Source organism: Ovis canadensis, chromosome 17 (assembly GCF_042477335.2).
Source record: "Ovis canadensis isolate MfBH-ARS-UI-01 breed Bighorn chromosome 17, ARS-UI_OviCan_v2, whole genome shotgun sequence".
NCBI lineage: Eukaryota > Metazoa > Chordata > Mammalia > Artiodactyla > Bovidae > Ovis > Ovis canadensis.
Window position 1 is genome coordinate 79405579 of NC_091261.1, and position 21880 is coordinate 79427458.

General features: G+C 44.0%; 1 protein-coding gene across 20 annotated transcripts in view; it reads left to right on the top strand.

The window, feature by feature from the left end:
- Positions 1-21880, top strand: part of MTMR3 (myotubularin related protein 3) — a 129612-nt gene that overhangs the window by 95070 nt on the left and 12662 nt on the right. For all 20 annotated transcript variants that reach the window (XR_011249857.1, XM_069557194.1, XM_069557187.1 and 17 more), the window contains 7 exons: positions 8267-8363; positions 10111-10224; positions 14726-14931; positions 15446-15577; positions 16865-16976; positions 20361-20556; positions 21344-21529. Coding sequence is in view for 19 of the 20 variants with exons in the window: in XM_069557194.1 (XP_069413295.1) it covers positions 8267-8363; positions 10111-10224; positions 14726-14931; positions 15446-15577; positions 16865-16976; positions 20361-20556; positions 21344-21529 (1043 nt within the window). In the remaining variant the exon portion in view is untranslated. The remainder of the gene's footprint in view (positions 1-8266; positions 8364-10110; positions 10225-14725; positions 14932-15445; positions 15578-16864; positions 16977-20360; positions 20557-21343; positions 21530-21880) is intronic.

The following is a 21880-nucleotide window of genomic DNA, read 5'->3' on the forward strand; positions in this document are numbered from 1 at the left end:
GGGGAAAACAATATAATGGGAAAGACTAGAGATCTCTTCAAGAAAATTAGAGATACCAAGGAAACACTTCATGCAAAGATGGGCTCAGTAAAGGACAGAAACGGTATGGACCTGACAGAACCAGAGGATATTAAGAAGAGGTGGCAAGAATACACAGAAGAACTATACAAAAAAGATCTTCATGACCCAGATAATCACGATGGTGAAACCAACAAGCACTTAGAGCCGGACATCTGGCATGCAAGGTCAGGGGGCCCTTAGGAAGCATCACTACAAAGCCTAGTGGAGGTGATGGAATTCCAGTTGAGCTATTTCAAATCCTGAAAGATGATGCTGTGAAGGTGCTGCACTTATTTGAGCAAATTTGGAAAACTCAGCAGTGGCCACAGGACTGGAAAAGATCAGTTTTCATTCCAATCCCAAAGAATGGCAATGCCAAAGAATGCCCAAACTGCTGCACAACAGTACTCATCTCACACGCTAGCAAAGTAATGCTCAAAATTCTCCAGGCTAGGCTTCAATAGTACATGAACTGAGAACTTGCAGATGTTTAAGCTAGATTTAGAAAAGGCAGAGGAACCAGAGATCAAATTGCCAACCAACATCTGTTTGATCATAGATAAAGCAAGAGAATTCCAGAAAAAATCTTCATTGACTATGATAAAGCCTTTGACTGTGTGGATCACAGCAAACAGTGGAAAATTCAAGAGAATACCAGACCACCACACCTGCCTGAGAAATCTGTATGCAGGTCAAGAAGCAACAGTTAGAACCAGACATAGAGAAACGGACTGGTTCAAAATTGAGAAAGGAGTATGTCAAGGCTGTATATTGTCACCCTGCTTATTTAACTTATGTGCAGAGTACATCATGTGAAACATGGGGCTGGATGAAGCACAAGCTGGAATCAAGATTACCGGGAGAAACATCATAACCTTAGATATGCAGATGACACCACCCTTATGGCAGAAAGCAAAGAAGAACTAGAGAGCCTCTTGATGAAAGTAAAAGAGGAGAGTGAAAAAGCTGGCTCAACATTCAAAAAACGAAGATCATGTCATCCAGTCTCATCACTTCATGGCAAATAGATGGGAAAACAATGACAGACTTGATTTTCTTGGGCTCCAAAATCACTGCAGATGGTGACTGCAGCCATGAAATTAAAAGATGCTTGCTCCTTGGAAGAAAAGCTATGACCAACCTCGACAGCATATTAAAAAGCAGAGACATCAATTTACTGACTACTGGTCTTTCCAGTAGTCAAGTATGGATGTGAGAGTTGAACCATGAAGAAAGCTGAGCGCTGCAGAATTGATGCTTTTGAACTGTGGTGTTGGAGGAGACTCTTGAGATTCCTTTGGACTGCAAGGAGACAAACCAATCAGTCCAAAAGGAAGGACTCAAGCTGAAGCTCCAATACTTCGGCCACCTGACGCAAAGAACTGACTTATTGGAGGTGACCTTGATGCTGGAAAGATTGAAAAGGCTGGAGGAGAAGAGGACCACAGAGAAAGAGATGGCTGGATGGCATCACTGACTTGATGGACATGAGTTTGAGTAAGCTCTGGGAGTTGGTGATGGACAGGGAGGCCTGGCCTGCTGCAGTCCATGGGGTCACAAAGAGTTGGACACGACTGAGCAGCTGAACTGAACCGCAGGGCATTGACAGAGCCAGAACTTGAAAGCAGTTCTTAGTTATTGGGAATTGATTGTATGATGTGCCATGGATATGAGGTGAAAAACAGGCAGCTGCCCTTGGGGAGCCTCAGGGAAAGTCTTAGGAATCTCGGTTTCCCACATGCCTGGTCAGCCAGGGGAACGAACCCACAGTGGTTCCCACAAGTCACTGACAACAAGCCTTGGAAGGTGATGAGAATGTGCCTAAGCTCTCTCTCATTTCACTCCCTTATCCGTTCCACCTTTCTTTTTCATTCTTTATATGCCATTGGTTTTTTTGTTTGTTTGTTTATGGGTCTTTTCCTTTTTTTTTGTTTTTGAGTTTTTAAAGTAATTTTACGTCCAATCAAATTTGTGAATTTTACATGTATATTTGCTAAGTTTTTAGCCATTACGTCTTTTTTTTTTTTTTGAGTTGTTTTTATTTGGCCACACCACATGACATATGGGATCTTAATTCCCTGTGAAAGTCGCTCAGTCATGTCTGACTCTTTGCGACCCCATGGACTATACAGTCCACGGACTGAATTCTCCAGGCCAGAGTACTGGAATGGGTAGCCTTTCCCTTCTCCAGGGGATCTTCCCAATCCAGGAATCGAACTCAGGTCTCCCTCATTGCCCTGACCAGGGATCAGATCTGTGCTTCCTGCAGTAGACGCACGGAATCTTAACCACTGGACAGCCAGAGAAGTCCCCGTTACATCTTTTCCTTTTGTTTTAATGCAGATGTCTCAGACTGTATTCTTTGGCTGTGGTGGGTTTTCATGGTTGTGCATGGGCTTTCTCTAGTTGTGGCGAGCAGGGGCTGCTTTTCATTTCAGTGCACGGGCTTCTCACTGCGGTGGCCTCTTTCGCTGTGGAGCACGGGCGCTAGGTAGGTGGGCTTCGGGAGGGGTGGCTTGCGGGCTGTAGAGCAGAGCCTTGGGCCGAGTTGCTCCGTGGCATGTGAGGTCTTCCCAGACCGGGGAAGACCAGGGAGTCTCTGGGCAAGGTGGGGTCTTTTTCTTTCTTTTAGTACTTACTCATTTTGGGCTGTACAGGGTGTTTGCTGCTGTGCAGGCTTTCCTCCAGTGGTGGCCAGCGGGGGCCGTGCTCTGTCGCAGCGTGCAGGCCTCTCATTGCTATGGCTTCCCTTGTTGTGGAGCATGGGCTTCAAGAATTCCAGCACCTGGACGCAATAGTTGCGGCTCCCGGGGCCTGGCGCACAGGCTCATTAACTGTGGTGCTGCGGGTTCAGTTGCTGCATGGCGTGTGTGGCATCTTCCCGAATCAGGGATCAAACCTGTGTCTGCTGCATTGGCAGGTGGATTCTTTAAGCACTGAGTCACCAGGGAAGCCCCCCAGTATGTCTTAGGTATTAGATTGTTTAATCTCTGCCATTTCCTTGGATAATGAAGTTATCGGGTGTACCTTGTTGTATTGTGTTAAGAAGTGATTGTGTGTACCTTGTATTATGTTATATAAGAACTTTGATTTAAGGCTCCTAATTCCAAAAGGCATTTCCTAGTTTTGGGCTTTAGTGTTTAGTTAACAGTGTTTTTAGTTTCAGTTAACAGTGTTACATTAACAAGGGTTGAACTTGACCTAACCTGTTTCTCGCACAACCACAGACTGCAAATTCCTCATCGTTAGGTGATTCCTTCTTTCCTTGATGACTTAATTTCTTTAGGATTCGAGTCAGCTCTTAGAATATTCCTAAGATGTGCCAGGTCCGAACTCACTCCTGTTTGCTGACTACAGCTGGCTTTGTCCTGAGCTACGGTGGCCTTGGCTCCCAGCCCTTTCTTTCCTGAAGATTTCTGGTGTCCGTTGGCCGCCAGGACGTCCACAGTTTCCTGCTTTTTTCGTGGGTTTGTGGATGGAGGCATTTGGGGGGCAAAATACTGATTTAGGGACTAGAAAACCTGAATTCAAACCTGTACTCTGACATTTAATTTTTGAAACGGCACTGGGCAAGCTGTTTCTACTTCCGTTTCCCATGTTCCTCAGAGTGTGGGACATTTTTCTTCTTCCTGCCCAAGCTGATCTGTATATTTTGAAAATCAGCTCTGTTTCAGTTCAGTGAATGCTTGAGTGCCTCCTGAGTGTCATGCTTATGAAAACATCTTGGAAAGTATGAATATATAAAATGATACCATTGGAACTGACTCCAAGACTACAGGTTGTATTGTTTTTACTGTGCGTGCTCCACACCGAAGTCAGCCTGCTGCAAGTCATATGCAGTCTTGACTTGAACTCCAGTGACTTGGTTTGAATACATGTGTATATGTATGCCTTTTTCCTTTCATATATTTTCACTGTGAAGTACAGAGGAAAAACTTGCCCATGAAAAATACTGTGCTGGCATTTTTAAAGCCAGTCAACCTAGTTCTTCTGTCTCTACCCAATATTGTTGAGTATTGGTAGTGGCTACAGCATTACTCACCAGTTAGGAGCAGACCAGACAACCACATTCTTTTAAGTCATCTTTAGGTGAGACAGCACCTGAGATGTTTCAGAGTCATGCCATTTTTAAACCTGCCCCAGGACATGAGATCACAGGCATAGACTCTGAAGGGTAAAAGTTAGTTTAGTCTTTCAGAGGTTATTAAAACCTTTTATGGACTCTTCTCTGCCTAGCCTGTTAAGAGTAGAATGTGTCAGAGAGGAGGGAAATGGGAAAATTATATCATTACCTTGTTTTCGTGTAAATCTTAGTTTCTGACTGTTGAACCTGTCATAGTTAGCCAGCCATGCTGTGGCCACGTTGCTCAGCCTTAATCCGTTTTGGAGGAAGTCTCCATAATGCTGTTGGAGTTCTTTGCAAAACTCTTGACTGTGCTGTTGGCCCCGTTTCAAAGTCTAAATAAGAATGGACGCAAGCTGTGTGCTCCACATCCTTCTCGTTTCTGCTGTCTTCTTGGTGGTGGTTCTGGATGCGAGCATTGATCTGGAGTCTGACAGATGGCTGGGCAATTGAGTTGCTGGTGTAGTGGCATCAGACCCGCCTCTCTGGCCTCTTCTCTGTGAATTGCCTGATTAGCACCTTTTGATTAACCCCGAACAGCATGACTCCGGGCTGTACACTGTTGTGCAGCTGCCTGCCTAGATGAAGTAAAAGCCCTTGTCAGCAGAGTCTGCTTTCCGGGTTTGACCGCAGTCCCGTAATTGTGCATCTAGATGACTGGACTGGGCCCTGTGCTCACAGAAAAGAAGGGTTCTGCTCTCCATATTTGAAAATCTGGAGGCTGTTTCTCACCTTCTCTGACTCTGGTACTGATCTTCCTCACAGCTTGGGTACGGGCCTGCCCCTTCTGCCCCAGGCCTTTAGGTTACATATAGTTGTAGGTGTGAGTGAGTACTCAGAACCACCCCGGGAGCTAGACTTTTTGGGGGAAATTTTTGTAGACTGCTGGTTGATAACTGTATTTATGGTAGAGGGACTTACTGCTTTAAAGAAAAGTTTTTATTCTTATTAAAATAATTGCTGGACTGTATGTAGTATAAGAAATACAAAATGTTAAAGAGGTACAGACCGTTATTTGGGGATGGGGAAGGCCCATAGGAAGGGTCAAAATGGAAATATAAAGCAACAAATAAATTGGGGTATCACAGCATATGTGATGTTGAATTGGTGGAGATACGAGAATTCTAAGAGGGGAGTTCTTGAGGAAAACACAGCAATATCTGTGCTTGGCTTGCACTTTTCTGGCAGGGTGAGCAAAAGCCAGTTGAATTACTCTGTTTATGTAAGGTCTGCTGCCCAGTTTTTTTTCAAGCAATGGTTTTCAAACTGCAGGTTGTGATCCACCAGCGGGTCATGAAATCGAAGTTTTAAGAAATGAAGTATGAAATGAAACACTTAGGATAGAAAACATCAATGAGTCACACACACAGTAAGGGTCAGTATTGTTTTATGAAACTCTTAAAAAATACATTGTATTGAATTGTGGTGTAAAACATTCTTACTGTAGGTTGTGATGGTCGAATTCAAAGTTGATGAAGTCACTGCTTTAGAGAATACAAAGAGAATTTAAACTCACTCTTTGTTCTCAAGGAACTAGCAATAACAGATTTTTTAAAATGATGGCTACTCAGTATATGTTTGCAGCTCAGTTTCATGCTGGGAATGGGAATTCTAAACCCATTCTTGGGCAATAGTTCTATGTAAAAAACTGTCTGAGGAGGAGGGGAGGGAGGTGGAGATGGTTACTCTTAAATTTATAGGATTCTATTTAGGGTGTCTGGGTATCCATTAAGATAGAGGTACTAATGTAAATGACCACTAAGTAAATACCTTTTTACATTTTTCAGAGACTTGGAACTATATTCCAAGTTGGGAGAAAACTTGTCATTAATTAATGAACTTGAAGTTGCCATAGTTCTACAGCTTTTGTATTGTGATTCTAAGTGAAAAGACTCCCTGTCTAGAATTCTTGATGGTCACCATTCCTTACAGTTTGTAGACAGATGGCACTCCCAATTCAGATAGCTTTTTCCTGTTTGAAAGATTGTATCACTTTTAAAACTTTGCCAGAATGGAGTTGAGTCAGTTGACTATTTCCTCTTGCATCTCTGAACCTCATCTTTTTATAGCTATCCTTCAGGAAACATACAGTACCTAGTTTAAGCTCAAGAAGAGCAGTTTAAATGGGAAATAGTTTTATAGACTTGTCCTTCATTCAAGTAATTGCCGTTTCCTATTCTGAAGCTCTTCTCCCTGGGAGAGCAAAACTCGGATCACCAGTGCCGGCTGTTTTGTGCTTTCGTTGTTGTAGTTTCTCCCAGAGCCCACCAGTGTTTTATAGCCTATAATGCTATGTATATGTTAGAGGTACTGCTGAGTGGTTTGTTTTGTTGTTTATTCTTTATAAAATTACTGTTCTAGGACTCTGTTCTCATGGAAGGAAATACTTCAGATTTAATGACTTTTATATTTGGTTCATTTCTGCCTGTGTAGCTCGCTGTCTTAAGGAAGAAGGAGCCAAATCCACGAGGGCAAATGTAGGCAGGTTATACTTGTTTTGGGTGGATGTTCTTACAAATGCTCGGCGTTCTAGTTAGAAGTATGGTGTTTCTTGAGATTCCTGGATACAGGCAGTTAAAGTCCTATAATCTTTTATTTATTGGCTGTGCTGGGTTTTTGTTATTGCTTGGCTTTTCGTGGGGGCTATTCTCTATGGTACACGGGCTTGTCATTGTGGTGGCCTCTCGTTGCAGAGCATGGGCTGTAGAAGTGCAGGCTTTCAGTAGTTGGCAGCTTGTGGGTTCAGTAGTTTCGACTCTGGGCTCTGGAGCACAGGCTTCATAGCTGTGGCACAGAGGCCTGGCTGTTCGAGGCATGTGGGATCTTCTTGGACCATGGGTTGAATTCATATCTCCTGCATGGGCAAGCAGATTCCTTACCACTGAGCCACCAGGGAACCCCATGGTCTTTTAACTGCAATTCTGTAATCTTTAAGGTTCTGAAAATCAAAGATTTTAATTTTATTTGGTGATTTGACTTGATCTGAGCTAGCTATTTGCTGCTTTATTTAACCCACTTAGTTTGAGTTAACCATGTATTTCACTGTAAAGATGTTAATGTTTGTTTAATGCTTTTGAGATCGTTAACCCAGCGTTGCCAACAAAGATCTGTCTAGTCAAAGCTATGGTTTTTCCAGTAGTCATGTATGGATCTGAGAGTTGGACTATAAAGAAAGCTGAGCGCCGAATAATTGATGCTTTTGAACTGTGGTGTTGGAGAAGACTATAGAGAGTCCCTTGGACAGCAAGGAGATCCAACTAGTCCATCCTAAAGGAAATCAGTCCTGAATATTCATTGGAAAGACTGATGCTGAAGCTGAAACTCCCAATACTTTGGCCACTTGATGCCAAGAACTGACTCATTTGAAAAGATGCTGATGCTGGGAAAGATTGAAGGCAGGAGGAGAGGGGGACGACAGAGGATGAGGTGGTTGGATGGCTTCACCAACTCGATGGACATTGAGTTTGAGCAAACTCCAGGAGTTGGTGAAGGACAGGGAAGCCTGGTATGCTGCAGTCCATGGGGTTTCAAAGAATCGGACATGACTGAGCAACTGAACTGATAATACATATCCCACCTTAAAATCCAGAAAGCTCGATTTCTGAAATCTGGCCCAGAGGGTTTCTCATGAAGAGTTACAGATCCATATTACTCGTCTTGGTGAACTTACTGATTTTATTTCTTATGTAAACCATCAGTCTGAGTGTGGAAATAGGAAGCTAGCCAGTATAGTGACAAGAACATGGGTTTTGGGATCAGACAGAGCTGCCATCATAATCTCCCCAGTCTGTTTTATTCTCTGTAACATGCGCTCGGTGATACTGCCCTTAAATTTGATAGTAGTGATTAGATGAGATTATTAATTCCTTCTTAACTTTTTAAATTTATGTTTAATTGAAGAGATACTATTCTTGATCAGAATTTCCTCATATTTTAATAGTCTTATCCCAGCAGAGATTTGTTTTAAAACTAAATATGGTATTTATTACAATACTTTAAAAAACTAAGGGTACCAGTGCTTTTATTCCACCTGTTTTGCAAAATCATACTCATTTCTTCCTTTCTCCTTTCTTTGGTCCCTAGGGGAACATGTAACGTCAAGGTTTAAAAACGAAGTGGAGCGGATGGGTTTTGATATGAACAACGCCTGGAGGATTTCTAACATCAATGAGAAGTACAAGTGAGTTGTATTTGGTCCCTGTGGACCGCTGCCTTTTCAAGAAATCCCAATTCTCATGTGGCAGAACATTTGAATTTAAAATTTTTCTTCAAAACAGTTTTTATTAAATATAAGTGCATGATTTTCAGAGTACTTGTTGAGCCTTCTGTTTCCATTGCTATCACTGGAGTGGAAAGAGATTCTTACTTAGTAGGATCCTGGAGTCTTCCTTCCGGTCCCCTCCAGGCCTCTCTTCTGGCACATGTACGTCTAGATACCTATAGGCAGGCAGTTTCTGTTGTCCTCATCACTACTTGATAAAACACTTAGGAGCTGGTTTTTACGTACTTTTACCCCAGATCGTATGAAAAGGCTTAAGTCTTATTCTGTTCTTTAATTCATTGATCTAAAACTAATGTCAAAGCTATGATTGTGTAACCTTTAAATATTAATGGAAACATTATTAAATATTTCCTTGGAACGTATAAGAACTTTGATAGGGAAGGGCAGTTAATTAACTATGATTTTGGTGATTCAAATTTCTATAAAATGAAAGAAAGTTGTCCAGAATTTTTAAGTTAACGTATCCTTCTCCTCCTAAGTTTCCCTGCCGCAGCTGGAGGCATTAATCACTCTGTTATCTTTCCAGCTGCCTCAAATTATGATAGCTGTTTTCTTGGACTGTTTGTGGGTAGCCATCAGAGCATTTCATTTTTTGCTGGAAAAACTGCAGCTAATTACTATATACAGCTCTTAACATGGACCTTGGCCAAGGAGGTGTTGCCAAGAATCAGGAGCTACGGATGTGTCATGCCTTGGCCTGTTCTCAGCTGACAAGTCAAAGGAGAGAAGCACAGTGGGAGGGGGGTCCTCAGGGAGCCTGCGGCTGTGACTTTGCTCACATGTAACCCACCTTTCCTATACTGGAGACTGCTTATCTGCCAAGTGAGCAGCTCACACTTGGTTAAGAGCTGACTACTGGGTAATGTAATACTTAGAGGACAGGAGTATAGTGATCCAAATATTGAGTGACGTAAGACAAACAAAACACCTAATATTTTCCCTAATGAAAACAGCTTTTTAAAACACAACACTGTAAGTCAACTGTAAGATAAAATAAAAATTAAATTAAAAAACACTGGCTTCCCCCCCGCCTTGAGTGTAGTTCTGAAGTGTGTTTTATAGAAATGATGATTAATAGCATACTCACATCACTGACCTGGCTTAATGGGGCTGTGATGGTGTATGCAGGTGGGGCTGACCCACCATGCTGCATCTGTATACCCACAGCTGCACCTGTCACCTACAATTAGGATACCTTGTTTGGTTCACATCAAGCAACACGTTAGTAATCCTATGAGGTCTCTGGGAAGTCGAAACTGTGGGCTCTTGCACTGCTTGTTTCCCTGAAAGACTGAGGGCCTGGTAGAGTAACACAGACTTCCAGCTCTGCAGTTAAACTGGGTACCTGTGTAGTTAGAAATGATCCATATATTGGTTACAACAGTTGGGAGTCCCTTTTTTTCATTGATTGTTAAGATGGCCAGATTTCTGAAAGGCAGCATCAAGTGGAACAGTCCAAGATAGTATCACTTGACGTGTGTAACGCTTAGGGCAGCCCACTCCATTAAGCAGGGCGGAACTTCGAGTCTTGCTCCTTGCTGCCTTTGTAACTGGCTCTGGGGTAGCTTGATGCACACCCTTACCCTGGCTCACTTGAGTCTCTCCTCCTCCTTCCCTTCTCCCTCTTCCTCACCGTCCCTGTTAGGCTGTGTGGAAGCTATCCACAGGAGCTCATAGTGCCTGCCTGGATCACTGACAAAGAACTGGAAAGTGTCGCAGGCTTCCGGTCCTGGAAGCGCATCCCTGCTGTCGTCTACAGGTGAGGAAGCCTGGCCAGGCCCAGCTTGGTCTGTGCTGCTGCCCAGTGCCTTTGGTCTGTGCCTCTGGCGCGGCTAGCCTGGGGGTGGGGTGGGGCTGCTTCAGGGAGCTCTCCAGGCTATTGCGCACCTCCTCACGGGTAAAGTTGCCCATCCGGGCATGTACCGGGCAGCGCTTCACTGGGGCACTGCCTGATGATGCAGCTGGCACTGAGAAGAAAATTTTGGTTAAAAAATGGCTGGATTTACTATTTCAAGATCCTTCTGACGTTGTTTTTTAAAAATGTTTATTCATTATGTCTGCGCTGGGTCTTCGTTGCTGCATGGACTTTCTCTAGTTGAGGCGAGTGGGGTCTCCTCTCTAGTTGCGGTCCACAGACTTCGCATTTGCAGTGGTTTCTCTTGTTGCGGAGCCTGGGCTCTAGGGCAGTGGGCTTCAGTAGTTGTGGCGCACAGGCTCAGTAGCTGTGGTGCAGGGGCTGCTCCACAGCCTGTGGGATCTTCCAGGACCAGGGATCGAACCTGTGTCTCCTGCATTGGCAGGCACATTTTTTACCACTGGGCCACCAGGGAAGCCCTCTTCTGACATCCTGTGGGAAGATAATGTAGTCACTGCTTTTAGCTTCAGTTGATGACCTTTGGATTGAGAGAGGAGTCCTGGACTGTGAGAATGGGGAATGTAGATTTGTGATTGTCTTTGTGGTTGAAATATTGCCACACGGAAGAAGTTTGTTTTGAGAGGGAGCATTTAGAGAAGGCTAGTGCTTGGCTGGTTAGAAGATACTAGAGATTAGAGGCAGGAGAGTCAAGGGAGCCAAATTCTAGAAGGGGTGGTGGTGTGGTAACAAGCACAGGTGTTAGAACTCGTCTTCTCTCTGACCCGCCTTGCTGTGCCACCTTGAGCAAGTTCCCTGACTGACCTCAGTCTGTTCCCATGATGTTCTCAGTTCACAGGTATGCTGTGACATCTGAAAGACTCTGTAAGCCAAGGCTTCCTAATCAGTGTCTGGAGTAGATTGTATTCCTGAGGGCTGCTTTTATAATTCAGTGACTAGCTGAGTTCTCACAAATCATGTGAAGTTTTTAAGAAGTCATTCCCTCATGTTTTGGAACAATTTCAGATGTCCTTGTAATATCCACAGTCCCCATTTCATTTTCCCCATTTGCAGACTTTATGGACTCTCCTTGAATTTGGGCCAAACCAGTGAGGCTTAGTTAGAAGCTCATGCCAGGAGGAAGTCCATTGAAATACTGAGGTGGTAAGAAGGGGTTTAAAACTTCTTGTATAATTCCTAGTGAGGTAACCAGCTTGTTTTCTTAGTCCATGGAAGGCAGATTTTAGTGGCCATCCCAAAGAGGGAGAGATGTGAAAGTACAAAGTTGCTTCTGGCCCAGTGAAAGTCGTTCAGTTGTGTCTGACTCTCTGTGACCTCCTGGACTGTAACCTGCCAGACCCTTCTGTCCATGGAATCCTCCAGGCAGGAATACTGGAGTGGGTAGCCATTCCCTTCCCCTGGGGTTCTTCCCGACCCAGGGATCAAACCCAGGTCTCCTGCATTGCAGGCAGGTTCTTTATTATCTGAGCCACCAGGGAAACCTATTAAATTTTCAATCTCAGTTTTCATCACTGTTGTTTTCAGACACCTCTAGAAAAGTAGGTCACCAAATTTACCTATCATTCAAGTGGTAAGGCTGACAACAGGAATTAGAGAGCAGCGCAAGCTGAAAGGATTTAGGAGTCTTACCAGGGATCGGCCCAGCTCAAATAGGGAAAGCTGCCAGCTGCTGCTGTGTGGCCAGCAGCTGTGTTAGATCAGCAGCCCTGTCATTTGCGGAGTTTGCTGACTTTGACCGTAAGGGGAAAGGACTCTCATCTCAAAGCAAGGGTCGTTCAGTGAAATTCTCCCTGTTGGTAGAGAGGCCTAAAAGTGTAGGCCGAAGAAAGACTTAGAATAAACACGGGAAGCTTCTTTTCCCTTCCAGAGTTTATGCTGGAGAGAATGAGCTCAGGTGGCAGGATGCTTCTGAATCCAACATGTGTTTGCTAAATGTAGTTGTCTGTCGATCGCTAATGACTCTTGAGGTTGCTGGCCACACTTAACTTGAAAGCACCACATTGAACCAGCATCTGATCAGTGCTTTCTCCCATGGTGACGAGAGTGCTTAATTGGCTTTATTGTTGAAGATGGAGATTGCGTTAACACAGCAAGACAGTGCAAAGGCTGCCCATCTGTAGTGCAAGTCACAGCTCTCTCTCAATGAGTGATTATTAGAAACTTCTAGTCATGGGGCTGTCTGGTGGCTCTGATGGTAGACAATCTGCTGCAACGCAGGAGACCCGGGCTCCATCCCTGGGTCAGAAAGATCTCACGGAGAAGGGAATGGCAATTCACTCCAGTATTCCTGGCTGGGAAATCCCACAGACAGAGGAGCCTGGAGGGCTACAGTCCGTGGAGTCAGAGTTGGACACAACTTAGCAACTAACACTTTTACTTTTTTAGTCATTTAGGGAGTTTGAAACTTCGGGATAGTTTAAACATTTGTATCTTTCTATATGTAAAATTGAAGAATACACTGTTTAGTAGGGGACTCATCCATTGAACATCTGAAGTTTTATTTTTCCGGCTCTGTTTTAAAATGATAGAAACACTCTAGTGATTTTTAGTACAGTGTTTTTGTTCTCTTTCATGCTACCTAAGCATTTAGAAGACTGCGGAAGCTGGTTTTTGCAGCAGTTCAGTTGCGATCTAGCTATCATACTATGACCCTTAAAACCCAAGACCCAGGCTGACGAGTGCCATCTACTGTTCTCGAGCGTTGCTGGGAAAAATTTCGGAAGAAAAGGATGTGCAGCAAAGGCCCCACCAGCCTATTTTGTAAAGAGCTGCCGCCCCTCAGCTCATTGGTTACCCAGCATCTATTATTGTATGCTAGTAGGCATTTTAAGAATCAATGAGGTTTTATTTATAGTTTGGCTCCATTCAACAGTTGACCTAATTGTTGTGTTGGCAATACACAAGTACTTTCTATTATTTGTCTCTCCTAATGAGGGAGGATTTAAAAACGACAAACAAACTGATGATTCCAGTGGAATTTATTGTTGCCAAATTTAATTTTATTGTTTATGAGTTTTAGGATTAAAAACAAAAAATGTTCTCACATTGTCCTTTGAACAAAACATATAGATGCAGTAGTCTGTTTAAAAACCCGTCTGTGCATAAGGCATCCACATATGTTCTACGTGGATGAATGTGCATTTGGAAACAATTTTAATGGAGTAAAGAACAGTGACTGTTCTCTCTAGGATATAGAATTTGGGAGATACTAAAATTTTTTGCTTACTAGCTTTTTACTCATTGACTTTTATAGTGAACTGACTACTTCTGTAGCACGTAAGCGGCTTTCTTGAGCTGCCACGTACAGTCCACCTTTTCAGTGTGTGCAGCTCAGTGGTTTAAGTATGTTCACTGTGCTGTGCGACCGTCACCACACTTCCTTTAGTGTGCTCTCCCTGCCCTGAAAAGCAGCCCCCGGCCCGTTAGCAGACACTCCCCGTTCCCTCCTCACACCCCCTCACTCTGGGTTATCAGTAAATCTACTACTGTCTCTATAGAGCTTCTTGTTCTGGACACTGTATAAACGGAATCATAATGTGGTCTTTTGTGACTGACTTTTCACTTTGGAGCAATAACATACTCAAGGTTCATCCATGTTGTGTTATATATTAGAGCTTGATTTCTTTTTGTCACCAAATTACATTACCTTTACAACTTCTTAGTTGCTAAAATTCCTAATTAGGAAAAGCTTGGATAGACAATATGATTTCTGGTCTTTTTTTCGTGAAAAGAGATCTTATCAGAGTATGGCTTATTGATGTTTTATGCTATTCATTTCCATCTGCCTATAGTAAGAGCAGTTGTGACTCATGAAATCTCAGGAGGTTTTGTAAAGCAGTCCACTGTGGGCCAGGTAAATATTTCAGTCCCAAATGTGGGATCTTGTTTTGAAAAGAATCCTCAAGCCAGCCATAATTGCACAGTTGCTATGCTGGGTCCTCAGAAGTCAGGAGGAAACAGATGTTTGTCTTAGCATCCATTAAGCTTGGATATGCAGGTGTAGTATTAAAAAGGAGAGATTACTGCTTCATTATTAAGTAGCAGAATTAGTGTGGTGTTGGTATTTTTTTTTTTTACCCAATTTTCCAAAAGCAGTTTTTCATATAGTCTTCATGAATATTTTGTTTTCTGTAAGAATACATATTTATCATTTCGTTGGTTATTCTACAAAGGTCTCTAAAATGGTATGATAATCCAGAAAGATTCAGATAGATTTCATTATTCTTGATGGTTTATAAGACTTCTGCCCTGGGAGGCCTTGAAGTTAACCCATCACGTACCATTCATTAAGGCATTTAAAATCTACTGTGTCACTTTTTGTATGAGCTCAGAGTATCCGAATGGGGCCATGGCGTTGGGTACAGTTGTCGTCTTGTTCCCCGCACAGGCACCAGAGCAACGGAGCCGTCATTGCCCGCTGTGGACAGCCAGAGGTCAGCTGGTGGGGCTGGAGGAATGCTGACGATGAGCACCTGGTGCAGTCTGTAGCCAGAGCTTGTGCCTCTGACTCCCGATCCAGTGGCAGCAAGCCGTCGGCTAGGAACAGTCCCCGAGACTTCCCCTGTGCAGGAGACCTCTCTGACGTGGAGTTTGGTAAGGAGTCCCTGGGCCTCTGGCAGCAAGTTTTTATAGCATCTGAGAAGCTTTTCTTGAAATGGCCTTTTTCTTTTAAGACAGAATTTGGTTTCATAGAAGAGCGAGAGTGAAGCTTCAGTTAGTGAGATTGTTTGGGGAGTCATGTATCTTGGCAAAAACCAGAAGACCTTCTCTTTCAAACTTGGTTAAGAGGGCTAGAGTGTTGTCTTTCTTACCATCGTGACAAGATGGACTGTACATGTGATAGGGGACCTACAATGTTTCCAGACCATGAGGGAGACATTGGGCTTACGTTGCAGTCATTTTAGGTAGAACTGAAGTATAAGAGATTGTAGGCAAAATAGAAAACAAACTCGGGAGAGAAGTCCCATTGTATTTAGGTAGTTTGGGTTAGGTGGACTTCACTTAATCGAACTTCTTGGGTACTGTAATAAGTGTCTTTCGTTTTTATTTTGCAACAATTCTGAGATAGGTTCATTTCGTTTTTTCTTCCTGCTCCTGTTGTCCCCAGATTCTTCTCTGTCAAATGCTTCAGGAGCAGAGAGTTTAGCCATCCAGCCACAGAAGCTTTTGATCTTGGACGCACGCTCCTATGCAGCCGCGGTGGCAAACCGAGCCAAAGGAGGAGGTTGTGAGTGCCCAGGTGAGGCGCACAGTGCTTCTGTCCTTGGGAGTCCTGCCCACGCCCGCCTGGGTCGTAGTGCTCAACTCAAAATGAATGGAAAGCCATATTCCTCAGCCTGTCCTGAGAGAGCCGCAGCTCCTTGGATTCACAGTACTGCGTGCTCTTCTCATGGGAGAAATGGAGATTGGAGTGCAGTGAAACCACAGATTCTTCCTGGTGCCAGCCTTTTGGTGATAAGGAAAGTCCCTTAAGAAGGCCTGTTAGGTTTGGAAGCTGCTTCTTTGGTGACTTGATTTCTCAGCCTTCTGAAAGCTTTTTATTGTGTTTGACATTGGGTATGCTCATCACTGGCCCCATGGAAAAGTCCTCACATGGCTTTTACTTGAAAAACATGGGGTAGAAATTGAAGTAAATACAACTCTAGTGAAGCACCTCAGTCCTGACTTACAGCAGCCCCAGTGTTTTGCATACTGGCTTTCTCCGAGGAGGGACCTCTTGGGTGCCAGTTGTGTGCCGATGGAGCAGGTAGAGGCACTAAGCTCCTTATTCAGATGTGAACTAATTGCCGGAAAAAGCAGTTTGAGCACAGAATTTGAATGCATAAGTATGTGGTCCTGCCATGATGCAGGTTAGCAGAGACCCAAGAGGTAAACCTGGGGTAAGGTAGAAAAGTGTGTGGGGGCCCTCCGTCATTCAGTCATGTCAGACTCTTCATGACAGCATCAGCTGCAGCCCACCAGGCTCCTCTGTCCATTGCATTTCCCAGGCAGGAATTCCCGAGTGGGTTGCTATTTCTTATTCCAGGGGCTCTTGCTGACATAGGGATCGAACCCACATCTCCTGCCTTGGCAGGTGGATTCTTCACCACTGAGCCACCTGAGAGACCCTAAAGTGGAAGTCAGAGCTTTTTTTTTTTTTTTTTAATAAAAGCTTCTATTTTATGTCATTATCTTCTTCACATGGAGAAGGGAATGGCAGTCCACTCCAGTATTCTTGCCTGGAGAATTCCATGGACAGAGAAACCTGGCAGGCTGTAGTCTGTGGGGTCGCAAAGAGTCGGACACAACTGAGCGACTGACACATCCACACGTCTTTTTCAGAAATCCTTTCTTTTCGAAAAGATGGCTAGAAATCAAGCGCTGTTTTCATCTCATAGAAAAGGACTGGGCTAATAGTCATCAAACACCAGCATCTCATCAGTCAGCAGCTACAGTGGATTGTTTTATAGCCAGTTTGCTCCTTTTGAACTTGGTGTTGTGGATGTTAAATTCACCATATTTGTGTTCTCTCTGTTGCTCTCTCCAGAGTATTACCCAAACTGTGAAGTTGTCTTTATGGGGATGGCAAATATTCATTCAATTCGGAGGAGTTTTCAGTCTCTGCGTTTGCTGTGCACTCAGATGCCAGATCCGGGAAAGTAAGACCTTGGCCTTGGCTTTAAGTTTGCACTGCCCTTTTTTTTCTTTTTTAATGAGTTGGAGGGGGTCTTTCTACTTTTTTGGTAAACTTCAGTTTTACCATGAGTCCGTGGGTGTTCTCCTTCCTGTGTGAGGATCATTCAGCAAAAAGGAGGAGCTGGGAGAAAAATCTAGCCCTTTGAAAGGTATGGAAATGTGCAGCAGAGAATAGGTCTCAAACCCTCAGAGTGGAAGCACCGCTGCCTTACTTTTCCTGGGCCCTCTTCTTTCTCTTCTCCATGTTTTTGACTCAGAGTAACTTAATTCTTTGTTTTCTGACATCCTGTAGTGACACTTAACCTCCTCTGAACTGGAGTGTTTTACCGTGAACAGTAAAAGTGTATTCATCATGTTCTAGAAAGGGTTAAACTTTTAAACATGCCAGGAGATCAGCTCCTTTTACATTTGCTTATGATTTTAAACTGCTTTCTTATTTACTAAAAACATTACCATGATTTTTATTGCTTATTAAAAATGAATGGCTGGCATTTGCTGTGAGGAAGATGAAATAACACCCTTCCCCACAAGGGAACTGTTTGAATACAAGATAAATTAGGAGGAACACTCTGTAAAAACAAATATGGACAGATAAATATTTGAAGGCCCCAGCTTCACTATTTCGGAAGCTGGAAATGGTGCCGGAGGATAGAGTTTTCTCCTTTCTGGTGTTTGTGCTAGAGCCCGTAGCAGTTTCCCTGAGTTCTGTTGAGTAGATCTCATGACTGCATTAATTTTGCAGCATTCTTTGATTGATTAAATCAAATGGTGGCTGCCTGAATCACTTGTATGAACTCCTGGTAGCAAATGATTAATTTCATCATAGTTGCAATTAGCCGAGAGGGTGAAGCAGTTGTCCTTGGGGAAAAGCCTGACCAGAGAAGTGATGGCTGTCTTGCCTGAGGGTCAGCAGTTTGCATCTGCTACGCGAACTTAGAGCCCAGCTAGTAGTGCTCCCTTCCCTGCTGATGGCACACACAGTCTGCTCAGGTGCAGGGTGCTTGCCACTGACTGCGTGACTTGAGCCAAGTGGCTTCATTCCTGTGGTTATCAGTTTGTCCTGCCTATAAAAAGGAGAGCGTCAGTACTCCCTGATCTCTAATATCTTCCATAGGTTAAAAGTCTTTCTTAAAAAGCTGTTTTTAAGCTCCTGAGTCAAGAAGATGTAGTTAACTAGCCCTTGTTTGGCCCACATGGATGTCAGAGAGGAGGGAGTTTGTAGAGGAAGAAGGAGATGGCTTGTCTGTATTCGGCACAGATCACAGTGCATCACTGACGCGTCCCTGTGGATGAAGAGGCGCTGTGGCCGTGGCGGGAGCAGCCATAAGCCGGCCTCCTGACACTTGGTGTGCATCTGGGCAGGGCCCGGGCCTGGGTGTGTTTCTCTCTGATTTTGAGAACAGGACGAGGGAGGCTGCAGCGTCAGCACCTCCTCCGTCGGCAGATTTGGGTGCAGCTCCTGTGTTAGGCTGGAGACACCGACCGGGTTGTAAGGGTGAGTCAGTCAGGTTCAAGAGAACCGGGTTCTCAGTGACTGTTTCTCCAGGGGCCAGGAGGTAACTTGCCATTTGTTCTCCGAAGCCCCACCTTTCAGTTTTCTTTTTCAAGACTGTATGAGGAATAAGAATGAAGAATCCACCTGCAAAAAATGTTTCTCAGGTATTTAATAGGCCATAGAAAGTCTTGAGATTCAATTTTTACCCACGACTTAAAAAGTAGGAACCTTCAGTGTATGCTAGGCACTGCACAAGGCAAATGTGACTGTGCCTGAGGCAGTGTCTGCCCTCTTAGTCAGTCTGGTTGGTAGAACAAGCCAGTCCTTGTGAAGCCAGTGCTTATGCAGTACGTTCTGTTGTCTGTTTGCCTGGAAAGACCCTCTCTTTGGGCTATTCCAGAAATTCATACTTATCCGACTCGTCACGGCAAAAGCCTTCTCATAGTCCCCTGACAGAAGTATTGATTCCCTCCTCAGACTCAGTGTTTGAAGGGCTGGACTATGGCCTTAACCACAGATCTGATGATAATTTGGAGAAATTTGAGCTTTTTGTTGGGGGTGGGGAGTAGAATTCTTGGCAGGGCAGAAGAAACAAAATGTCAGCACAATTTTAAAAAAACCTATTGTCATCATTCCCAAGGGGTAATTCTTGGGATCTGATACTTTTTGAAAGCCTTTTGAAAAAAGAGGTTTTTTGATCCCTGCTGAATCCAGTCTTTTTTTTTTTTTTTACTTTATTTTACTTCATAATACTGTATTGGTTTTGCCATACATTGACATGAATCCGCCATGGGTTGAATCCAGTCTTCACTAAGCCCAGTAACAATGTGCAGCCGTTGGCTACTCATTTGTGTAAGTCTAAATCATTAGTTTGGGCCTACCCAGTTCTAATCCATAAACATTCAAGACTGGATCAGCAGTGGTACGTGATGTTATCTGCACTGTTTTTGGAGTGGCGTCCAACTTGTATCTTGTTGTAAAAGTGTTGGTCCCTTGGTCATGTCTGTCTCTTTGCGACCCCATGGACTGTGGCCCACCAGGCTCCTCTGTCCATGGGATTCTCTGGTTAAGAACACTGGAGTGGGTTGCCATTCCCTTCTCCAGGGGATCTTCCTGACCCAGGGGTTGAACCAAGGTCTCCTGCATTGTAGGCAGATTCTTTACCATCTGAGCCACTAGGGAAGCCACTGTATCTTGTTACAGAAACATACTGCTTTAAAGGTATTTAATTATTTTATTTGTGTATGCCAAGTCTTGGGTGCAGCATGTGGGGTCTTGAGTTGCGTATGTGAACTTGTAGTTGCAGCATGTGGGATCTAGCCCCCAGACCAGGATCGAACCCTGGCCCCCTGCATCGGGAGTGCAGAGTCTTAGCTGGACCACCAGGGAAGTCCCCACAGACATAGATATTTGAGTTTTCCTTTTTTTTTTTTTTTGAGAACTTGTTAGGCAGAGTTGCTGATTATTAAATATAAATATTTTCTCTTTTCCATCTCAGAAGTGGTTGCATTTTTTTCTTTAGGAGAAAATTCCAGAAAGAACTAGCTTTACTGGGTAGATACAACTCTTTACAGACTGAAAATTATTAACTCTCCCTGGATAATTAGCAGTAAGATTTTTGGAACAAAAGGTGGCCCTGTTAATTACTGTCCTGTTTCTAAGGCTTTCCTGTATTGCATGGTAGCGCCTGGGCCTAATCCTTGTGTGTACTTTATAAAGACAGAGATTTTCTGCTTGTTGTATTTGGAGGGAAATGTCTTTGGGAATTGCTTTTTAGTTTGATGGGTATTTGGCATGATCCAGTGTCTCATGGAAAGCGGCATTTCCTGTCCGCTTGTGTTTGGTTTTTCAGTTGGCTCTCCGCTCTCGAGAGCACCAAGTGGCTGCATCACCTGTCTGTGCTGCTGAAGTCGGCGCTCCTGGTGGTGCATGCCGTGGACCGCGACCAGCGGCCTGTGCTGGTGCACTGTTCCGACGGCTGGGACCGGACCCCCCAGATTGTAGCGCTGGCGAAGCTCCTGCTGGACCCTTACTACCGGACCATCGAGGTAGGGCGGAACACTTCAGGGTCACCAGGGGACGCCGGGCAGGGTTTTAGCATAAGTCTTGGTTGAGGTGGTCCTCCAGTCAAAGTGGAATTCCTGTGGTTTAGAATCACTGCTCCTTTACCTTGAGCTGAATTGTGGTAGTACCTACCACAGTGCCTGTTCCTCTTAAAAGGGGGTGGATTGTAGATAACAAGGTACTAAGCATACAGACATATTTTCCTTTGCAGAATATCTACTTGGAAAAGTTTCGGCTACCCCGGAAAATGGGGTTTCTGTAGGAAGGATCTTGACGTGCTTATTAGGATAATGGGTCTAAATATCACCACAGTGTTCTGTGGAGAAAGAACCCTGTTGTGAAATATCACCTGTTGGGCTAGAGAGACAAGAAAAACCTTGAAGGTACCCTAAAATATATGTAAATCTGGGATAGGGAAAGATTTTACAAACATGACTTCATAAGTGTAACATGAAAGAAATTTAAAAATAAGATATGAAGGGGACAAAAGTGTGACTTTTTAATAGTGAATGAAGCACTAAAAATAGTCTTAACAAACACTTAGATAAACGCTTAGTTACCACCCCTCTGCTGATTGGGGAGTGGAGGCAGGGGAATTGGGAAACCGTCCTAAGTATGTGTCCCGTCGTTTGGTCACGGGGCTGGGTTGGGGCTCCTGATGGGCTGAGTGGAGGCCGTTGAAAGGGATTCCTGCTGGTGGCCTTGGGTTCAGGACAGTCGTAGTTTGGATAGACAGGCACAAACAGGTCTCTCATCGGTGCTTCCCCGCAGGGTTTCCAGGTCCTCGTGGAGATGGAGTGGCTGGATTTTGGCCACAAGTTTGCTGACCGGTGTGGTCACGGGGAGAACGCGGATGATCTGAATGAGCGCTGCCCAGTGTTTTTGCAGTGGCTTGACTGTGTTCATCAGCTTCAGAGGCAATTTCCGTGCTCTTTTGAGTTCAATGAAGCATTCCTTGTGAGTCTGTGCTTGTGATTCTTCATTTTGGGGACCTTCTAAATTCATAGGAGTATCAGTGTAAGTGTTAGTGGGCCAGTTTTCACATTAAACAGCATCCTTTCTAGATTTAATTAAGGGGCTATTCTTTTTTTATTTTAGAAAAAAGGTAACACAGGTGTTTGTTCATTTAATGAATCCATGTGCACTAAGTTTATGTAAAGTCTTTGAGTTGTTCCAGATGTAGCTTTAAAAATGGATAATAGAAGCACTAAATAATAGTTAAAAATAGAAACAATAGGTTTTCGTCTGCTCCCTCCAGTCAGTCACACTAACCCGCCTGGGTCTATTCCCCACTCTCTGCTCCTGACC